Source organism: Podarcis liolepis, assembly GCF_965112155.1.
Source record: "Podarcis liolepis genome assembly, chromosome: 1".
NCBI lineage: Eukaryota > Metazoa > Chordata > Lepidosauria > Squamata > Lacertidae > Podarcis > Podarcis liolepis.
Genome location: NC_139554.1, coordinates 62,589,184 through 62,611,237, shown reverse-complemented (window position 1 = coordinate 62,611,237; position 22,054 = coordinate 62,589,184). Strand labels below are relative to the sequence as shown.

The 22,054-nt window shown below is 43.0% G+C and overlaps 1 protein-coding gene across 2 annotated transcripts in view; it reads right to left on the bottom strand.

The window, feature by feature from the left end:
- Window positions 1-19,440, bottom strand: part of BBOX1 (gamma-butyrobetaine hydroxylase 1) — a 36,140-nt gene extending 16,700 nt beyond the window's left edge. Inside the window, exons 1-3 of one of the 2 annotated variants that reach the window (XM_083464865.1) lie at window positions 19,232-19,440; window positions 4,529-4,988; window positions 3,966-4,080 (exon numbers count right to left, since the gene is read on the bottom strand). In XM_083464865.1, coding sequence (XP_083320991.1) covers window positions 3,966-4,080; window positions 4,529-4,915 — 502 coding nt within the window. In that variant the 5' untranslated portion in view covers window positions 4,916-4,988; window positions 19,232-19,440. Of the gene's footprint in view, window positions 1-3,965; window positions 4,081-4,528; window positions 4,989-14,150; window positions 14,294-19,231 lie in introns of those variants that run through there. The other variant, XM_083464864.1, reaches the window with a different exon arrangement.
- Between the last annotated feature and the right edge of the window lie 2,614 nt (window positions 19,441-22,054).

The window sequence follows — 22,054 nt, the reverse complement described above, 5'->3', positions numbered from 1 at the left end:
TGGTAGCTGAATATTACTTTAACCCCGACAACAGGTTAGCTTCCATTCTCTGCACCTGAAGGTAGCGCGCTAGTTTAGAGATGGCCTGGCTATATGGCACAAACAGCTCTCTTTCAACATCTCACCTTACTACTATTACCACTACCACTCTTGGGTAAAGTTGTATTCATTTTCTTGGCCATTCTTTGTTTGCACGTGCTCTACAAAATGAAAAATTACTACCTGGAAATGAGGGAAGAAGTGGTTACATCATTATGTCCATACTGTGACATTTCTAACACTCATGTATTATTGCTTAGAATGTATCTATAAAAAGGGGCATAGTTTTCTTGACTGGTGACTGAAAGGCTTCCACACTGAGCACTGACTGTGATATACCAGGCTTTGTTCACTCATTTTTAACAGGGAATCCGCATGTGTTTCATCTCCATTTTTCCAGACTTCAGAAAATCCAACTTCATTTTTTAACTCTATGATCCCAAGTGTTGATGACCTTTTGCACTGTCATTCTGGCCTGTATTGATTCCTCTAGCCATTTTCTTCTTGGTTACCTGTTTTTCCTCCTGAGGAACCTTTAATCATTCCTTTTCCAAATAGCATGATTTTTGTATCCACTTCATTTTTTTCTGCCCCACTCCCAATGGCAGTGCCGGCATAACCATCACAGAAAGTGCATTGAAAGAAGATTGCAGAACAAAATTATATCATCCCCTCCAAAAAAGCAACAACAGTTGGGGCTGGAGAATGGGGACTGTCCATTTGGCTGCAAAGTGTTAGAAGTCAGGAAACAGACTTACTATTCTACTTCCAGATTAAAGCAGAACCGTGATGACTGGAGGCTGCTAAATGGGTGCACATCTTGAACAAACATCAACAACAATAAAAATCATAACAATTGAATCTGCAGCTATTTTCCAACAGCAGAGAAGACTAAAAAACGCAGCTCACATAAACATCCATTATAGCTAGCCTAAACAAAATGTCTCAACAGCATGCCTCAATGGGCCAAGCGCTTCAAAATCTGGCAAATGACAAATGTTAACCAATTCCATAGACACAGGCTGAATGCAACAGAAAGTCATAATAGCACCTGAGTGGCTGATAGGGTTCATAGGAACGTAAGAATTCTGCAGATATTCTTCTAGAGAATGGAAAGTCACCATCCAGCATGGATGGAGTTAAAGATGATTATCCTTCCGATTTACAAACACTTTTATTGAAAATAACTCAGCAAATACCAGGTCAAAGCAGTATGTACAACATGCCTTTGTCTAAAATGTTGAAATAACTGGCTGTCCAAAAGAATAGCTTTGTCCCACAGAACACTATATGAGATGTAACAATATAATGCTTTCTAAATTGCTTAAACGCTTAAACATTTGTGCCTAGCTATGCACCATTCTGCCATAGGGCTTTTCTAAATGACAGACTGGATTTGACTTTACCTTTGAAACTGTTGCCAAATTATTAATGTTTAAAAAGTTTCTTATCTGCAATTCAGATAATTATATACAGAAATGAAATAATTTACAAAAAACAAAGTCCTTATGTATGTATATGCATAGTTAATAAATACATTTGAAAGGTAATAAATAAATATATAACTTTACACTCAATGTAAACTAACAGATAAACATATCATTATATGCACATTACGATATACCCTCAATAAAGTGTATGGCTTTAATGAATCTTGTGTTATACGGTTTCAATATTGAATAAATAAGCTTCATTTTTCAATAAACTTTTTGGCTTTTTGTCTTCCTTCTCTTATCCAGTTTCACCATATAAAGCATATCTCATACTTTAATCAGCCACAAGTCAATAGATGGTGAAGCAGAGTATTTAAACAGATGCCAAATTAAAAGGGCATTCCACCATCTGTCACCAAGAAAGATTTCTGGAATATAGTTTGCATTTGCAAAGAAACACGCAATTATGTTAGCTTTGTTCTGCAGATTTGCATAACAAATGGAAAATAGTGTCACATAAATATGCAGTCACCACTTATTATTGTTCCGATAATTATTGTTGCTGATAACTTATGAACCATCTAATGACTGGCATTGTATACCACCCAACGGCTGCGTCAACTCAGTTTACACTTTGCTTTTTAATTTTCCCCCAAAAGATTGCTATTCTAATCCTGATTATTACCCTCTCTCATACTCAAACAGACCTGTCTATCCATCAGCCTGTGGAATTTGATCTCAACAAATTTTCCTTCCTTCAATGAAGAGAGTACATTATTCCATTAAAAAAAAAAAAATCAAGAGTAGCTGCAGCTTGAAAATCTATTAAGCAGCAGCTCTAAACAGGGATTGTGTTCCATGCCAGCATTCCCTGCTGGTAAACCACCCCATTCACATTATTCATTATTCTACCATTTCATCATGGTACATATATTGTTTCCACTACTTAACCACAATCAGTAGAATTTCCACTTTGCTACTGTAGCACAGGGTTGAAGGTTACCAATTGTGGCAATGGAGTTGCTCAGAAATGCTATAAAGACAGGCCATGAATGCTCTGACAAGTTTACTTCTCACATCCAAAGCAGCCTTCAAATTGTTGCAGTGGGGAAAAACCTGTTTATTTTTCATACAATTTGCAGGAAACTTTAATAGCTTAGATTTCAGAAGGAAGTCCAATAGTGCTCATTCATGCCTTCAAAATTATTTTTTACCATTGCTGATGAAAAACAGATCTATGTGCTATGAAGAAAAGGAACACACACTTTCCAGGAGACTGCATGGACCATAGGCTTATCAATGAGCTATAACCGCTTTTCACATTTCTCAAGAATGTGTCATTCATTAGATGGACTGATAATATCAAGGTTTTCCCCTCCGGACACTATCAGCTTGATATTGATTGAAGTAGACATGCAAAGACTAGCATATTAAGCAGAAAAACTCTTTTACCCAGTAGTCTAACCATTAAAAAAAGAGAATGTATTGGGAGTTTTTCATATGAAGAGTGCATTCAGACATTTGATTCTCCCACTCTATTATCTTTTTAGATGCCTTTACGTTGTCCGAGTATCATATGTATGCAGTGCATACGGTATAGAAACAATATACTGTAACTTTCTTTCTATGTTTATGTAAGTGGACAAAATTCAGTGTTGTAAGGCTGGAGAGGAAGGGCCCCATGACTCCCAAGAGACAAGAAGTGTTTGGTTCTCTCCATCTTACAAAAATAAAAATAAAAAAAAATCTCCCTTGAACTACATAATTCAAGCTTCCATCTGTGTATAAAATCAGAGCAAAATTCCAAAAAGCCGATCCCTTTCAGTAACGATTTCCTTTCCTGGAACTCATTTCAAGAACATTGTGCTAATGCACAGGTTAACAGAGGCAGTTTATATTATTCAATTAAAACATTTATGAATAGTTTTTCTTCATCTCTCTCAGGAGAAATCCAGATTTCTGAATTGTGAACAGCTCTGCCTGGGGAACAAAATAGCTCCTGTGTTGTGTAATTTCTCTGAGTCCTCCCCACCCCCATCTTTTGAGGATTGAGCAAAACAAGAATGCAGAACTGCCTCCAAATAACAGCATGGGATCTGTTTACTAATTGGAGCATAATTCTGTGTAATGTGTGTGCATGCTGCCCAGAGCAGAAGCCTTGCACTTTTCTGAGAAATTTGCTTATTTCCAGTACTAACACTATTTTATGTAGACTGCGTAGAGGTTTTCGTTGATTAAGTGATATATAAATCCCGTTACATTCATATAATGATGACATCCTAGCCAACTCTCTGTGTATAATAAAGTGCACAATGCAGTCCCTTGGTTAAATACTAGATCAAAAAGATAGGAGGAATGATCAAGTTAGATAAAATATGTGAAGCCCTTTATCACTGATATATAAAATCCTGTTGTTATTAAAAATGGATTCCAGATCGATTGAGAATGGGGTTCCCTTAGTGCATTTACTACAGAAATGGTACGAATCTCTACCTGATAGAAATAATTCTTCCTGCATTTTTGCTCTTGCTTGTTCAGAAAAACATCTCTTCTTCAACCATTCAGCCTCAAATTCACTGGTGTGGTCATCTGGCCATACAATGCATACCTTAGTCCACAAAACAGAAATAGAGACATACATTGAAAGCAGACCGGAATAATCCAACAAGCATTTTATTTGCTTTGCTGTTTTTTCTTCTTTGTTTTGTTGGATTTGGCTTTTTCCACATAATGGAAGCAACTGGCATGTGGTCTTGTTATGTGTGTGCAATCCATCACATTAATGGAAGGCAGTTCCATTAATTTAGCAGTCCTTTCTCCCTAGTGTGCTTAGGATTGCAGCCTAATAACCTCTTTCACTCTGAAGAGTTTGTATAGTGCAATGCTATGCATGCCTATTCAAAACTAAGTCCCACTGTGTTCAGTGTGGCTTATTCCCAGGTAAGCAGCATTATATCACTGCAACAAAATGGTTGTACACGTGGAGATTAATATATTATATGAAAACTTTCTCTCTCTCTCTCTCTCTCTCACACACACACACACACGTACGTTACCTTTTTCTCCCTCTGTGCCAAAGTGACATTCTTGGCCCCAACATTGACATCCAGATTTTCAAGAAGCAGTTTGCGTGCTTTAGCAGAGTGCAGGAAGCACTCGGGGCACTGGCAATTGTCTCGCAGCCACACAGAAGGGTAAAGGCTCTTGCTCCCATCTTCCCAGTGGACACAGATAAACTGATTTGCCTCCAGAGCTTCCACTTTATGGATGGCTGCACTCGTGTTGAAGGCCTGAGCCGTCTGCATTGAATGCTGCCAAGGCCTCCTGCTCAGGGAGAAATGTTTTTGATGGCTGTGCTTGCCGTTTTGTGCTTGCAGCAGAGTTCGAGAACAGTCTTGGTGGACTTTGGTTCTTAACAAGTATTTAGCGATTGAAGTCCACATCTTTCCTTTTCCTTGTTTGATCTTCAGTACAGAAAGGCCTTTTCACCCTGTGAAATCTCTCTCTGGGTCAGTGCTGTAAGAATAAAGCATACTGATGAAAGGCAAGAAGGAAGAAAAGGGATTCTGTTCAAAAGAATGTTACTTCTGGTCCCTGTCATCCTTTCATTTTGGCACATAATGTCTCCATTTCCCCCAATTCCCTTGAAGATCTGATCAAGTGGGTTTTTTTTGGGGGGGGGGGAAAGAAAGAAAAAAGTTTTAGCTTTGTATTGTATGCCTCAAAATTTGGACCCCAATACAAGAAGTCTGACAGAACCATGGTTTTGGAGGGCAGCAGATGTTGCAATACCAAACCATTTTAAATGAAATATTATTGGCTGTTCCACAAGAAATAACTTGCACCCATTAGTTCCTCTCCATGCCTATAATATTGGATCAGCTGACACATCTGACAAGTGTGGGTCCCTCAACGATCTGTTCGACCACTTTTCTCTCACAGATCTACAGATACTGCATTTGAACCTTAGAAAACGAGGCTCTGTTTACAGTGGGTGAGATTCAACTAATGAGTCATGTCAGCTAAAGCCCTATTCTAGGACTTCCGCTTGCACAATGGGCTTTCTCCCCTCTCTTCCTCCTGTGCCCCTGAAATTGTCTTAGGGCATGGGGTGGAGAGAACTCATGAGGAGTAACACAGAGAACAATTCCTCCTATTGCTGCTCAGAGGAATTCTTAACCAGCAACACATTTGTCTATAGGTGCTTTCACTCCTAACACCATTAGGCAAGTTAAATTCACCCACTTGCAAAGCCACAATTAATAGTGCTTCTGTGAGCTTACAGATACACGGATTCATTTTTGAGATGTGAAAGCGATCCAATCTCATGAAGCATCATCCAAGTGCTTGTGGCCAGGGTCACAGTGAACATGCCATTTCAGACATCCCTTATGACAGCCTCTGCTGACCTGCTGACCTCCATCTGCAGAAGGCTACAACTCCCAGCAGCTCCAGCCAGCACAGCTGAAATCTACAACAGCTGGAGGGGAACCAGGTTGGGGCAGACTGCCTTATGAAATGGTTTAAAAGCACGGATTCACTCAAGAAGTGGTCACAATCGACTTTATATATTCATTCATTTCATTTCATTTATGAATCACTTCCCATGAAACATCCCAAAGTGATTAGCAACAAAAACGTCAACAATAAAACACACACATCAAAACAATTCTAATTCCAATTCAGATGCAGACTGGGATAAGAAAGTCCACTTATGTTTTTCCTTGCAACACCACAACATAACCACATACTATATTATTATAGTATATTACAATTATACTACTATAAAGTAGTATAATGAAGCATTATAGTCAATATATTAAGCATCTGGAAAACAATCCCCTTGTACACATGTCCTTCCATATGGATGAACAGGTAGTCAAAACATGCGCACATAGACACTCTTCCTTCCCCCCCTTTCATATGCACATAGACAAGGAGGATGCAGATGCAGACATGCACAAAGGATGCGCTCATCCCCAACGTGGCAACTGCAGTAGCTGCTGCCTACTTCAGGCACCTGTGGCTGACAGTCAGTAGGTTGGAGCAAGGGAAGGAGCTGACCATCTGGGCACCTCCTTGCTTTTTTCAATAGAGTAGCCCAGGCTAGGAGACAACAAAGACACATGGCATGCAGCAGCATGGAGCTACACACATCACTGCTGCTTCAGAGACTCCCCTGACAAAAACAATAGCAATACCTATATTGAGGGGGGAAATGAATGGAAAACAGGGCAAGGAAACCAACTTTCACTCCTCTCAGCCTACAACTGGGGGATTGCAGTGGCAGCAGCAAAAGCCTCAAAACCAGTCAGGCCCATAGTTTTCCAGATGGCTGGCAACTCTCTCCTGCTGCTGGTTTCTCAATTAATAACAGATGGGGGAAGACACATTTATAATGCTAGTCTGTCTAAGGTTCAAAGGAAGAACCATTTTTTCCTGGAAAAATCACAAGGTTGAACTTTCCAGTATCCCCTTACCCCAGTTAGCTGGGGTGACCAGGAGCTGCCAAAACTAAAGGATGGGGCGGGGGAGAGAGAAAAGCTTAAGAATGATGAGATCTGAAAACATAATAAATGTAAATTCCTATTGGCCTCATGGTTATGCAGCCTGTCGGAGCCAATAACTTTAATTTTTCATGCTTATCACTGCAAGCCGCAAAAGAGAACTGCTGACTGCATGTAAGTGGCATGTTGTTTACCCGCATCGTTCCATAACAGGGAAAGTATGCGCTAATATCTGCGCTCTCCCTGGGATGAAGCATTGCACCTGGCTGATTCTTTTTGCTGTTGTTCCCATCTGAAAGCCTAAGCCAGCTCAGTCCAGTCATCTTCAACTTTTTGTGGCCTGAGCAAGATAGAACATGGCAGCTTCCTATGTTCCTAATGGAGAAAATACCTTTTCACAATACCAAAACAACAACCATCTTGTGGTATGTAGGGGCCATTTTGTGTGTGCACAAAGGGTTCACTGGATCAGGGCCATTGTCTAAGATCCTCAGCTACCTTTTCACAGCAGCATAGTGCCTTGCATGTCCTTAGGTCCTGGGCAATACCCCCAAACCCACCTTTTCACTCAGCCTTGCCAAACCAATTCTCTGTTCTATCTCTGCCTCTTTTCTCCAGGCCTTTGCTTTCTCTGCTCCCCTTGTGTTTCCCAATATACTGCTTCCTTCTCCTGCAATGACTACTCAACATAACTGCCTATTTCCCCTTCCTTCTTTTAGCCTCTTGGGATCCCTGTATGCTGCTTCTCCAACCTCCCAGGCCTTCTCTACTTTCACGTTTCGCACCTCTGTGCTTCAGTTTGTAGTGACCGAAGAATCCCAACTTCTACTGCGGGGGTGAGGAAACTTTTTCAGCTTGAATGTCACATTCCCTTCTGGGTGGACACATGCCAAAGCTGGGTGGGGCCAGAGGCTAAAGGAGGTGGAGCAATGGATGTAAATTTTATCTTTGTACAGTAGGCTAGTTTCCATACACCTACATGCCACTTTCTAGCCTCCATCCAGGGAAGCAAGAGGCATTATCAGAATTCTAGGACACACATCAGCCATACAAAAAAAACCACACTCAAGAAGAGTGCAAAGCAAGGACAATGAAGGGTGTGTCATGGGAAGAGGGGCTGTGGCTGAAGAGACGAAGCCGGGGGAAGAGTCCCAAGGGCCTGATAGCGAGGCTTGAAGGGCCGCGTTTCCAAGCAAAAGTCTTTAAAATGCTTTGTTTCCAGACCTTTGCAGTAGACTTGGACCTAGGAGTATACCACGTTTCAGCTTTTTATTTGTGGCAGAAATACCAAGGCAGGAGCATCTTTGTACATGTAACTAGTCCAAAAAATATTGACATTTTTGCAGCTGTGAAAAGGAATAAAATCCAGCTCTCTGGACCACATTTCTATTGTGTCTTCCACTGAAACTGGGCGGAGTGAACATCAAAGGAAAACCATTGATTTATTCCAGCTGAAGAATGGCTCATCACACAGCAAGAAGATAATTTGTGACGGAATTTTATATTACATGTTTACCAGGCTATAAATTCTTAAAATATTCACTGATGCTTAGATAGTTACATTTGAAGCAGACCGCAAGTACATATTTTCATACTTTACCATAATCCTGCTTCAAATCGTTGCACAAAAATTTAAATCCTTTTAAGTGGGGCAAGCAATTAATGCTCCACCCACCTTCCTTGTCTATTTGACGCAAAGCAAATGCTCAGAACAAAATTAATCTACACCAGACACAAGAACTAGCTTCAACTAATGGCAGTTTCAAATAAACCAACACATTTAATTCTCCAGTGTGGTGTAGTGGTTAAGAGCAGTAGATTCGTAATCTGGGGAACCGGGTTCGCCTCCCCGTTCCTCCACATGCAGCTGCTGGGTGACCTTGGGCTAGTCACACTTCTCTGAAGTCTCTCAGCCCCATTCACCTCACAGAGTGCTTGTTGTTGGGGAGGAAGGGAAAGGAGAATGTTAGCTGCTTTGAGACTCCTTCGGGAAGTGATAAAGTGGGATATCAAATCCAAACTCTTCTTCTTCTTCTTCATTTTCAATCCTGGTGCTGTGGCTTACTTCCAAGGAATAAGGACAGCTGCTTGCAGGTATGCAAAGGATGATCTTTGCAGATGAGGGATGGCTGAAGTACTACCACAAAGTTACATTAGCAGCTCTTATTCAGGTATCTTGGGGGGGGGCATGCTAATTTTGGAGGGGTTGCTGTTGTTTTAATCCCTTTATCCACGGTCCAAATCCTGATCAGCTACTCACTAAACAATAACAGTGCATTTAGCCTCGGGGTCCATAAAGAGAGAAGGAGCAGTGATGTGGAGTTGGGAATTTTTCCTGCAGAAAATTTTCCATTTCTTAAATTCATTAGTAGCAATAAATGGGTGTCAATTGCAAATGAATGGGGCTGTCAATATCTTAGTCAAGCTTGGCAGTTCTAAACTGTTTGTTTCAATTACTTAAAATACAGTTGTACCTTGGGTCCCGAACACCTTGGTACTCGGACATTTTGGCTCCCAAACGCCACAAACCCGGAAGTGAGTGTTCTGCTTAGTGAAAATTCTTTGGAACCCAAATGTCCGACAGGGCTTCTGTGGCTTCTGATTGGCTGCAGGAGCTTCCTGCAGCCAATCTTAAGCCGTGGTTTGGTTTCCAAACATTTTGGAAGTCGAACAGACTTCCGGAACGGATTCCATTTGACTTCCAAGGTACAACTGTACTGTTACAGGTTTGCAAGGGGGCAAGGATCCCCTCAAATTCCTGGGTGCCAGGTTCTCCCCATAATTTCTGAAATTAGTAAATTTGGGGTTTGATCAATGGATTTAGCAAGGCCTTAAAAAGTTAGTCAAACCAGCTTCCTCAGGAGCTGGGTTTAGAGAGGTGCCATTCAAGAACAAAGACAGGTAATAACAGAGTTACTACCTGGACAAAAGGTGAGAGATTCAGCACCAGGCTGCCTGGATTACAGGGGGTGAGATGTCACCACAGGAAAAAGTGTCTTTTGAAGGAGACTTTTGAAACAGAGGTTGCCAGGGCAACGGGGAGAGGATGCTTGAAGCTGAAGGGAAGGAATTGTTTTCTGCAAAGGCTGCTGTGAAGAAGGGAGGAAGCAGGCAAAACATGCATGCTGGCTAGGAGAGGCTGCACCAAGAGACCAGGGGCTATGTATGGTTGGCTGATGCTTTGGAACCAAGCTTACTGAAGCTATGAGACGAGCAATGAGAGACACTCTTGGGGTGTGATATTCTGCAACCCCCATACCAACATTCAGGTGTAAATATATATATATAAACCATATTTTTTAAAGACACTACTCTCTGCTGTGCCTTGATTTCCCAATGGATATACAATGCTGGTTAAGAGCCATGACCCCTGGAATCTTGCTACCACTTGGCAAAGATTGGGGTGGCCTATAATGATCCATATAAAACAGACACGCTCACCGAGATTACTCTAGAACAGGAATATCTAACCTGAAGCCTGTGCCAAACATATGGCCCCCAGTGTTTTCAGTTTCCCTTCCAAATCTGTCATTTAAAAAAGAAGTTTAAAAAAGGATTATTATTTTTTGTTTACTGTTCCAATGGGTCACCCACTGTGACACCCCTATGCCAAAAGGATCTTTGGGGGCTCCCAATTCCTTTTTAAAAGTTTTATTGATTGCTCCTATATGTGCCCCACTGTGACAATGTGATGTCAAAAGTTTAGGAATAAACTTGAAAAGTAGTCCCACAACTCTGCATTTCAATACATATTTTAGAAATACCCGTGAGATTGGATTGCACATATAAACACCCAAATCACCACACCATTCAACTTCCAATAGTATTATTTTGATCCCTTATGAATGATCACACAAGGTATTTTTAATACCTCTTTTGAATTATTAAAGGCTGAAAAGATAAACTTTGCAAGCTTACAGAAAAGAATGGTTGTAGCCTGAGCAATGCATCCAAGCAGTAAAGATGTTTTGCATTTTTGTCATGAAACACGCTCATGTAAGCATTCAGTTGATGGTATCAAAAGACAGCAGAACCAACAGGGTCACACTCCCCTTGCCTAGCTCTGGACTCTAGTTCCACCCACCAAAGCAACCAAGGCTATTTCAGTCCTAAAACCAGGCATAGCAAAATGTGCCTTAGACACAAAGAGCAGGCTTCACCTAACTAGTCCTACTAGTGGAAGCCCACACAAGGGCATGCACTAGTGCAACAGGGTTTTCTTCTCCTTTCCTTCCCCTGCACCCCCCACAATTGGCACAGGGTGGGGGTGGGAGAACCCCCAGCACGGCATGGGAGTGGTGTTCTGCCTGGCAGGCTGATGGAACAACTGCCATAGCACTACATTAAATTCATCCCAAAGTAAAATTAGAAGAAAGAGGACCGGGAGGGGGGTATGGGGAGAAAGCAAGGATGCCAAGATCTGACCATTAAAGGAAGTGGGAGTTCAAAATATATGAGGTGAGATTTAAAATGTCTAGCTGAAATATGCTTTAACTATTCCTTCTTTACAAGGCAATATTTGGCACACTTGCGCTATTACAGTATTTCATACTTTTACTAGATTAAAACCATACTGACCTGGAAGACCACCTATGCCTGGGATATGTAGAAGCAACCCTGTCAAATATTCTTTTATATAAGAGATCAGAGAAGGGTCAGTTTTGTTAAAAGGATGGGTAATTTTATTACCAGTAACTCTGTAGTTAAATACAAATAAACCAAATTATTGCATTCTAGGGGATTAGCCAATTGCTGATGAGGTCAGGAAAAAGAAAAATCTCTGTATTACAAAGCCAGTTACAATTCTCTTTCATTAAAAGTTTTTGGAAGAGAAACTTAGTCTATGTACACATTACCATTTAATTCGGATCAAGTGTGCTACCATCCCCGGTGTTTGAAGCTGAGTGAATGTAACATTATAGCCACAATCCATATGTATCCTGTAGTGTCTTGTTGCAAGGATATGGAAACAAATTAGGTAATGTACATTGGGTGAAAATGTGCTAAATACCCTGTGATCCTAGTAATATCCTGTATGGATATAATGCAAGCTCCAGCCCACTTATTCTGGAACACTAACATAGACATTGGCAGGATTCCTGTTGAGTAAAAGGGTTGTGCATCACAACCTCACTTTGTAAAGAACTCACCTTAAACAACCTCTCGTCCTAAGAAGACACCAAACCCAGAGTCTACGAGAAATCCCTTCATATTAAAACATAACCGGCAGTAAACACATTCCATGCATTTTATTCTGATAACCATGTTTACCAAGGAATAGATGAATTCATGGTGGCCGACACAGACAGCTTGTTCCCAGTCCTGCCCTGTCCTGCCATATTTCTACCCAATTCAGTGCTAAGGAACAGCTCTGTAAGATGCTAATGATGTTTCAGGCACAGGAGGAAATTCTGAACTGCCACAAACATCCAGTGTTGAGATGTTGTGGTGGGCTAGCGGTAGTGATGCCCCATCAACCGTCCTCAAAGAAGCATTTCAGAATCCGAAATTTAATTTATAATTTGAGAGGTGCAGAGGGCTTGCTCAAATTTGATTAGATGTCACACCTCATGACCTGGAAGCCTTGATCTCTGATTCTCAGTAACTGAAATGATGAGATTCCTGAGAGGTGAAGAAAAGCTACTTGAAGATGTTCATTTATAGTACAATCTTAAGTACAGGAAGCTGGCGGGACAGACACCAGTTCAAGTTAAGTCAGCATCCCTGCAGTGAAATAATTTTGATCTACACATTTCTCAAAAAACCTTTCACAGATCAGTTACATGACCTGGCAAACCAGGTGAAATGTACACTGCCAAAAGGTTTTGTAAGTCTCTCCTTGTCCTGACCACAACTCTGAAACACTTGTATTGGGGAACTTACACTGGCATGTGCTCTGGTGGCTTAGGTTCCATTGGCTGAGACCCAGCTCAGCCAGACTGAGAGAGATACACAGTTGTATCCCTGGCGGAGTTGGGATGGGTGAGTTATGCTGGCGTAGCTGAGCCAGGACAGCTGAAGATCCACCTTTTCCAAACTTGCTCATCCTGACAGGTCTTGGGTTTGGATTGCACTGTTATTTATAATTGCATTGCATGTTCCAGGTTGGATCCATGACAATGATTCCAAACAAACACACATGAAAACAAGGCCCCACCATTTCCCACAGCTATCATACCATATGGCTCTCTCGCACAAGGGTCATTTGGCTACCTGCATCATTGTGCAAAATGGAGAGGCGTTTACCAGACACCACATACGTGCAGCATAAGCCTGAATACGGGACTCATTGTTTTAGTCTGAAAATGACTCACTTGCTTCCTATCATCTTGCTTACTGAATGCAAATATGTTCACATAGTGTGGCCCCTTATGCACCTGCACACAAGTAGCATCAAGTCTGGGACAGCCCAAAAGTTTGCGTAAGTGCAAAAAAGGGAGGGGCACTGAGGAACCTAAGTGTGGAAGGGGGACACACCCAAAAGCAGAACAGAGAGTACTGAAAAAGTTTTGTATGGGCTGGCTGACTAGGACAGGGGGAATGGAAAAGGGGGGAACGTAATGGTGTGTGATAGAGGGCAAGGTTGGAAGCTGGCCAGGCCCCTGAGCATGCACACTCCATTCGCAACATTTTGCGGCACCCCATGCCTCTTCTACGGCTCCCTCTGTATATGGAGTGGATTTGTACCAGGGAAATGCCCATGGCTGCCTCAGCCCAGGCTCACCCATGGGAGGTTCCTATCTCCTCAGTAGCTTTTCTACAAGGTCTGTTGTACAAGGTTTTCCTCTACATGCAGGTCCCGATGCCCCCGAAAGAACCCAATAGTGGGGGTGGGGGGGTTTCCACTGGTTCCCCCACCCCTTTCGCAGGAGTTAAGACTGCAAGCCCAGCTGCACTTTATTTGGGAATAGGTCCCCGCTGAATTCTGCAGGACTTGCCGCCGAGTTAACTTTCGGAGAGGACCGTGCTAGCAAGCAGTTGAGGAATAGGATCCTCCTCTCTCCCTCCCTCCCTCCCCCCACCGGCGACGAGGCCAAAAAGGAGGAGCCACCCATGAACTCTGCCCTAAAGCGCCTGCCAGAGGCGACGCAGCCACCTTCGGTCTCCCGAGCCACAGGCTGGGCTTTCCAAACAGCGCGCGCGGGCTGCGGCGGGTGGGAGGGCTCCTTACCTGCCTGACGCTACAGCTGGGCAAAGCCGGCCAACTGGGTCCTCCCACCGCCGCCGCCTTCGGCCGAGGCAGGGAAGGAACGGCGCAGGTAGGCAGGCAGGCAAGCAAGCAAGCCGCGGCAGAGGAGGCGAAGGTCAGTTCGCCGGCTCGCCCTCAAAGAGCAGCTGCAAAGGCGGTAGGCGGTGATTCAGTTGCGCGCGCGCGCACCCCTTCTCGTTTGGGAAGGTATGCGCGCCGGAGAGAGAAACTCAAAGCGCAGGGCATGCCGGGATATATTTTTAGTGCTGCCCCCAAACCTGTTGCTTGGAAGGAGGTGCCGTCAGCAACGATAGAGTTAAAGATAGACACCCTTCGAGGCCGCATCCCGCGAGCCAGGAAAGCCCGCGGGCGACCGGCTGGAGGAATAGGAATCTCTCCGTTGCTTGAGAGGGCTTTTCAGCCCCGGGGCCGCATTGCCTTCTAAGCAACCTTCCTCGGGCCATATACCAGTGGTGGGTGGCGCCAGAGGCAAAAAAAGAGAGTGGCAGGGTGGTGTAGTGGTTAGAGCATCGGATTAGAATCAGGGATCCCCACTAGGCCGTGGGGTGACCTTGAGCCAGTCGCTGCCCCTCTGCTTAATCTGCCTGGCAGGGTTTGTTTGCGAAGATAAAATGGGGAAGGGGAAACCATGAGGACCACCTTGAGCTCATTGGAGAAAGAGGTAGGATGTAAATGTAATAAATAAAGTAAAAGGGCCATTTTTATCTCTGTACAATAGACTGGTTTTACACCCACACCTTTCTGTTTCTGGACAAGCAAGAATCCATCCCGTTCAAGCACACAGGGAGAGGGTGTGTGTGGAGAGCCAGATAGAGAGGCTTAGGATTTGGCCTTGGGAAGGTCCCCCCCCCCTTTGTACAGCAAGAGCATCTCATCTCATTCTGGGAGGCACTGAACAGGCCTGTGAATGTGGGGAGCATAAAATGATTGCAGGGAACAGCTGCCCTCTCACTTTTCCTCTGGAGAGGGAGAATTGGGTCTGCTGTAGTGCTCAGAGGCAAAGCGCAGCTCACAACATGGAAGGCTGATTACCCCCCCCCCCGCTATACTTCCCAGTAGCAGAGGCAACCTCTACAACTTTCTCTTGTTATGTCTTTATACCTGTATTCAGATTGCACCATGTGTTTATATAGGATCTAAATTTCCAATGTAATTTCTATGTAGAATTTCAGAGCCTTCTAGGCTACTCACTCTAGCCCCCTGCTAGAGGAAGGTAATCCAGAACTAGAACAACCCCCACAGATGACCATCTACTCAGCTTGAAGATATGTAATGACAATAACCAATAAGATCCCTAGGTTCTATTGTTCAGTTGTTTTCCACGAAGAAGTTTCTCCTAGCATTCAGCCATAATCTAGCCTAAGTTCATATAGTAGAGCTATAGACGTGCAGTGCAAATCTCCAGTAGATGTCACAAAATTGGAAAGTGCAAAAACTTGTCTTCTCTTTTTAACACAATACAGCCAAGATAAAGAAACTGGTAATTGCACGACTTTGCAATTCAATGTTCAGCTCTTGCAAATTCATAATTCATTGCTCCTCAGACGTACACTAGTTGATTTCACAGCCAATAAGACAAACTATTATGGCTTTGCATAAGTGCAGAATTAAGGAACAGCACACTGTGGAGTTGCAAGTAGTGAGATCAAGCTCCAAGTATCAACACCACCAAGTGTAAAGCCTATTCATCAGTGTTACACCAGAAATAACGTATGGAATATCTCCAGTGTTTTAATACTGTCAAGCCAACGTCTTTATCAAAGACTGCAACATTTTACTTGGATTTAAGAATGGGTAGTGTGATTGATGGAAACAGGAGCAGATGTAGTAGAGAACTTAAAAGACTGTTTTGTGAATTAGATTTTAACAGCCATTTTGGCAACAAGACTGGAAAATTAATTCATACTCAGTTTTGTTACGTATAGGAAATTAAATATTTGGGTTGGTAGCTCTATTCTATAAGGCTCAGTGCTGTAATCTGTTCATAATATGTCTTAATTCTGTTCTGTAAGTCACATATAAAAAAGGTAACTTTATAAAGAAAGTTGACTTTGCCTAAGTCATATATAGGTATAAAAGGTAAAAGACCCCTGGATGGTTAGGTCCAGTCAAAGGTGACTGTGGGGTGTGGTGCTCCCCTTGCTTCAGGCTGAGGGAGCCGGCATTTGTCCACAGACAGCTTTCTAGGTAATGTGACCAGCATGACTAAACTGCTTCTGGTGCAACAACACACGGCAGAAGCTAGAACGCATGGAAATGCCGTTTACCTCCCCGCCACAGCGGTACATATTTTTCTATTTCCGTTGGTATGCTTTCAAACTGCTAGGTTGGTAAAAGCTGGAACAGAGCAACAGGTGCTCATCTCACCACGCGGATTTGAACTGCTGACCTTCTGATTGGCAAGCCCAAGAGGCTCAGTGGTTTAGACCACAGCACCACCCACTAATAATAATAATAATAATAATAATAATAATAATAATAATAACAATTTATTATTCATACCCCGCCCATCTGGCTGGGCTTTCCCAGCCACTCTGGGTGGCTTCCAAAAAAAAATAATAATAAATAAACTACTGTAATACATCAAACATTAAAAGCTTCCCTAAACAGGGCTGTCTTCAGATGTCTTCTAAAAGTCTGGTAGTTGTTGTTCTCTTTGACATCTGGTGGGAGGGCATTCCACAGGGAGGGTGCCACTACCGAGAAGGCCCTCTGCCTAGTTCCCTGTAACTTGGCTTCTCGCAGTGAGGGAACCACCAGAAGGCCCTCGGTGCTGGACCTCAGTGTCTGGGTAGAACGATGGGGGTGGAGACGCTCCTTCAGATATACTGGACCGAGGCTGTTTAGGGCTTTAAAGGTCAGCACCAACACTTTGAATTGTGCTCGGAAACGTACTGGGAGCCAATGTAGGTCTTTCAAGACTGGTGTTATATGGTCTCGGCAGCCGCTCCCAGTCACCAGTCTAGCTGCCGCATTCTGGATTAGTTGTAGTCACCTTCAAAGGTAGCCCCACGTAGAGCGCATTGCAGTAGTCCAAGCGGGAGATAACCAGAGGATGCACCACTCTGGCAAGGCAGTCCGCGGGCAGATAGGGTCTCAGCCTACGTACCAGATGGAGCTGGTAAATAGCTGCCCTGGGCACAGATTTGACCTGTGCCTCCATGGACAGCTGTGAGTCCAAAATGACTCCCAGGCTGCGCACCTGGTCCTTCAGGGGCACGGTTACCCCATTCAGGACCAGGGAATCCTCCACACCTGCCTGCCTCCTGCCCCCCAAAAACAGTACTTCTGTCTTGTCAGGATTCAACCTCAATCTGTTAGCTGCAATCCATCCTCCAACCGCCTCCAGATACTCACACAGGACCTTCACCGCCTTCACTGGTTCTGATTTAAAAGAGAGGTAGAGCTGGGTATCATCCACATACTGATGAACACCTACCCCAAACCCCCTGATGATCTCTCCCAGCGGCTGCATATAGATGTTGAAAAGCATGGGGGAGAGGACAGAACCCTGAGGCACCCCACAAGTGAGACCCCAGGGGTCTGAACACTCATCCCCCCCCCCACTTTCTGAACACGGCCCAGGAGGAAGGAGTGGAACCACTGTATGACAGTGCCCCCAGCTCCCAGCCCCTCAAGATGGTCCAGAAGGATGTTATGGTTGATGGTATCAAAGGCCGCTGAGAGATCCAGCAGAACTAGGAAACAGCTCTCACCTTTGTCCCTAGCCCGCCGGAGATCACCAACCAGTGCGACCAAGGCAGTTTCAGTCCCATGATGAGGCCTGAATCCCGACTGGATTCCCTCTAAGTCTAGATGGCATCTAGTATAGATGGCAAAATGCATTGGAAAATGTGGGATAACACTTGCTTTGATGCAACATCATCTAACCTCCCCACAACCAAATCTGAATGAATGCTCATTAAGTAGCCGGTGTCATCCAATCTAGCAAATAAACCGGAATGAATGCTCAGTAATCAGGTCATATGGAAGTGCCCTGCCTTTCTATATACCATGCTTCCTATAGCACACAGACTACACAAATTGTCTACTTATAGGGGTGGAGACAGTGATAATGAAACAGTGAGGAGAGACTTCAACCAATTCCAGTCTAATGAAGTATTGCCAGCATTTCATTTTAAATTCTCATGAAATACACTCTCAAACTGTAGTAATTAATTCTGAAAAAAAAATGAAAGAAAATATTTCAAAACGAATTGAGTGAGGATAGAAATCTTGGAGTTAAACATTTCTGCAGCTGCAGATGTAATTCTGAAACAAATTTAAGTCAGCAGTGTTTGCTTGATTGATGCATCCTATGGAATGTATAATGGGTGTTGCATGAGATCCAAGTAGAAAAGAATCTTATCCAACTGAAATAAAGCACACTCCTTTCTAGATTACATAATAACTCAGCAAAACTATGACTCATTACCATTATCCTTCTATTTTCTGAATGCTTGTAAAATGGAACTTTAAAATAGAAATATCCAAAGTAATGTGTAATGAAAATCTGGAACTTGTTTCCTTTACAGTGCACTACGTGTTTTTGTTACTGTCACAATATCATTTTACAGAAAGGTTAATTTACTTATTCCATCCAGCCCCACGTTGGCCATCATAACAACCCAATTAAGCGGGAGTGCTTCAACATAAGGTTTCGTCCCATGTGCCTGCTACAGTTGCATGTAGCAACTATTTATTATATTTTTATACTGCTGTTTCTTCAGGGGTCTCAGGGCAGCGCACATGGCTTCTCCCCAGACCACCCTGTTGCATGCCATGTAGTAGTAGATTAAGCAGGGACATGGCCCTGCCATGACTGAGCAGGGATCTGAAAACAGTTCCCCCTAGTCCAGCATTCCCCAACCTTGTGTCCCCCAGATGTTTTGGACTGCAACTGCCATTAGCCCCGGCTAGCATATGTTGAGTGGGACTGATGGGAGATGTAGTCCAAGGCATCTGGAGGGCACTAGGCTGGTGAGTACTGCTCTGGTCCCTATCTGACACTCTACATCACACTGGCTCTCATGACAACTTACCTGGCATTACTTGCCTCAGTTTCCCACTCACACATTTTCAAGCTGTGGAAATTATGAAAATTGCCACCTAGAAGCTGCAGCTGTATCTGGAGTTATGTGTCGCAGAGGAGCCTTAGACCATGTGACCTTTCCCATGGGAAAAATAAGTAGGCGATTAATGTTAATCATCTGCTACACAGGGCATTTCTTAAGAATGTGCTCTTGCATGGTCACAACTGGATGGAATTTACTGTGCCGGAAAGTTCTGCTTCTAAAGGAACAAGTGCCACCCTGCTGGGACACATTTAGAAGAAAAATGTTTCATATGAAGACTTGCATGGAAAAACCAACTTATGATAACTTGGCTTTGTAATCACACCTGAGTATTATCCACTAGTGATGCAACAGCTTTGATAAAGCAGCCAGTTGCCATGGATGAGCAAAGGATTTATTTTGGAGCATGATTATTCTTACAGTTGACCTTTTTAGAACTATTCTGTGTATGATGGATCTTGAAACTTTGAAAACAAACAAAAATTGGTTAAGTATTAGGAAAGTACCATAAGATTATGTGATCTCTGAATTATGCAGTGATTTGGCTAATAGAGATAAAGAACTTGCTAAATTATGAGATATATGTAGGTGCTGTTTCTGTATAGCTCTATTCCACTTTCCCTGGCTTATGTAGGACTCATATGGGAGGAATCATGCCAAAGGCATTCCCCTCAGCAATGCTAGGGTGCTGGTGTGGTTCTTGCTCTGTGATCTTCCCCTTTCCAAGCAGTTTCTACATTCATGTGTTGTCACAGTAACATGGAATAGAATAAAAGATTAGTTCTTCAGGCACTTCCATGGCATGAGAATCAGATGAATAAGGCAAGATTTGCAGGGAAGGTTTGCAGTATCCACAATCTAGCAAAGTGAAGCACATATCAATCAGCTCCACTGATTTCTCTCTACCTGAAATCAATGGAACAACGGTGCTTAACTTGCCCAGAATTAATGGTTTCCATATATGAAGCAGTCTTGAAAAACACTGTCTGGTCCACAGTTTTTGGAAACGAGGTATCTCCATGTTTCAAGAAATAAATTCAGCCCCAGTTTTCTTCTTTGGTTGAATAAAGATCAAAGTAGGGAAAGAGACTGAAGAAATAGTTTTCTTTAACTGTCTTCAGGCCCAGGCACATTTTTCCCTTTTGAAAAACACCAGACATTTCTGTCAAACTTTAAGAACAGCACTCTTGCTTCATTGTTCAAGATCATAGCTTCTATTTGTACAGACTAATAATCCTTCAGAGCTGCATGAAAATATATGTATGTATGTTTATATGTATTTAGTATGTTTGTTTTAAAAGAAATTTCAAAATTAGATGTCATGGGAAGAGTTCTAAAAAAAAACCCCACCAGGAGTGACATTTAGGGGATGTTAAAATAAAGATAAGGTTCTCACATAAAACCCAGCATGAAAATACTTTACAGAGTTAATAAGATTCAGAATTTTGGTCCTCTTTTTACTGCCCAGTAAAAGATACATAATCTGTAGCACATGGTTTTGAACAAGTATCTACAATTTTTTCAGACCCATGATGCACTTTTAACCCAGGCATACATTTTGCGATCCATTTCTTAATCTTGTATCATATACTTGCATGGTAGTAGTGCTCCTGTTGTGACCCAACTTGGATTGGGCCATAGCCCACTGATCATAGCTGTCAACTTTTCCCTTTTCTTGGAAGGAATCCTATTCAGAAAAAGGTAATTTCCCTTAAAAATGGGGGAAAGTTGACATCTATGCCACTGATCTACCAGTTGAAGACCAGTGGCTTACAACATATTTTACTATAACTATGTGGGGTGGGAGGGTAGCTAGCTAGCTAGATAAATAGATAGATACACACACATATGTATATGTATAGATAGGTAAAGGTACCCCTGCCCGTACGGGCCAGTCGTGTCTGACTTTAGGGTTGTGCGCCCATCTCACTTAAGAGGCCGGGGGCCAGCGCTGTCCGGAGACACTTCCGGGTCACGTGGCCAGCGTGACGCAGCTGCTCTGGCGAACCGGCACCAGTGCAGCACACGGAAACGCCGTTTACCTTCCCGCTATAAAGCGGTACCTATTTATCTACTTGCACTTAAGAGTGCTTTCGAACTGCTAGGTGGGCAGGAGCTGGGACCGAAAGACGGGAGCTCACCCCGCCGTGGGGATTCGAACTGCCGACCATGCGATCGGCAAGCCCTAGGTGCTGAGGTTTTACCCACAGCGCCACCCGCGTATAGATACACACACATATATTTGCAGTTTAGCTTTCTAAGTAGCCACCTATTCCTTTCCAGACAACCTTTCCAGGAATAGGAGTCCTTTCTAGACATCCAAGCATTTTTTAAAATGACAACAAGATTTCGTTGCATGTTAAATAACTAATCTGAAGCTAGTATCAATTTTGATGGGTCATTAATTCATTAGGACATTGCCTGTATGGTTGAGTCAGCCTTCAATATGATTTCTTGCAGCACCTGATAAAACATTCCTGCTTGCTTTTGAGCATTCTGTTCATAAGCCTTTCTTTTAATATGAAAATGGCTAAGCCACAAAAAAGTTGAAGTTGAACTGTTTACTGGAAAAGAGTCTTTTCAGACCCCAGAATGACTTCAGTGACAATCCAATGCATGTTTTGCTTTTAAATATGCAGATAGAGTAATATGGAAATGCACCCTTATGTGGAGGAAAACTTGAGGAACCCAATGTGTTTTGTGTGATATATGGATTTATGTGACAATAATGGGGAGCACAGAAGTAAGAGCTGGACCATAAAGAAGACTGATTGCCGAAGAATTGATGCT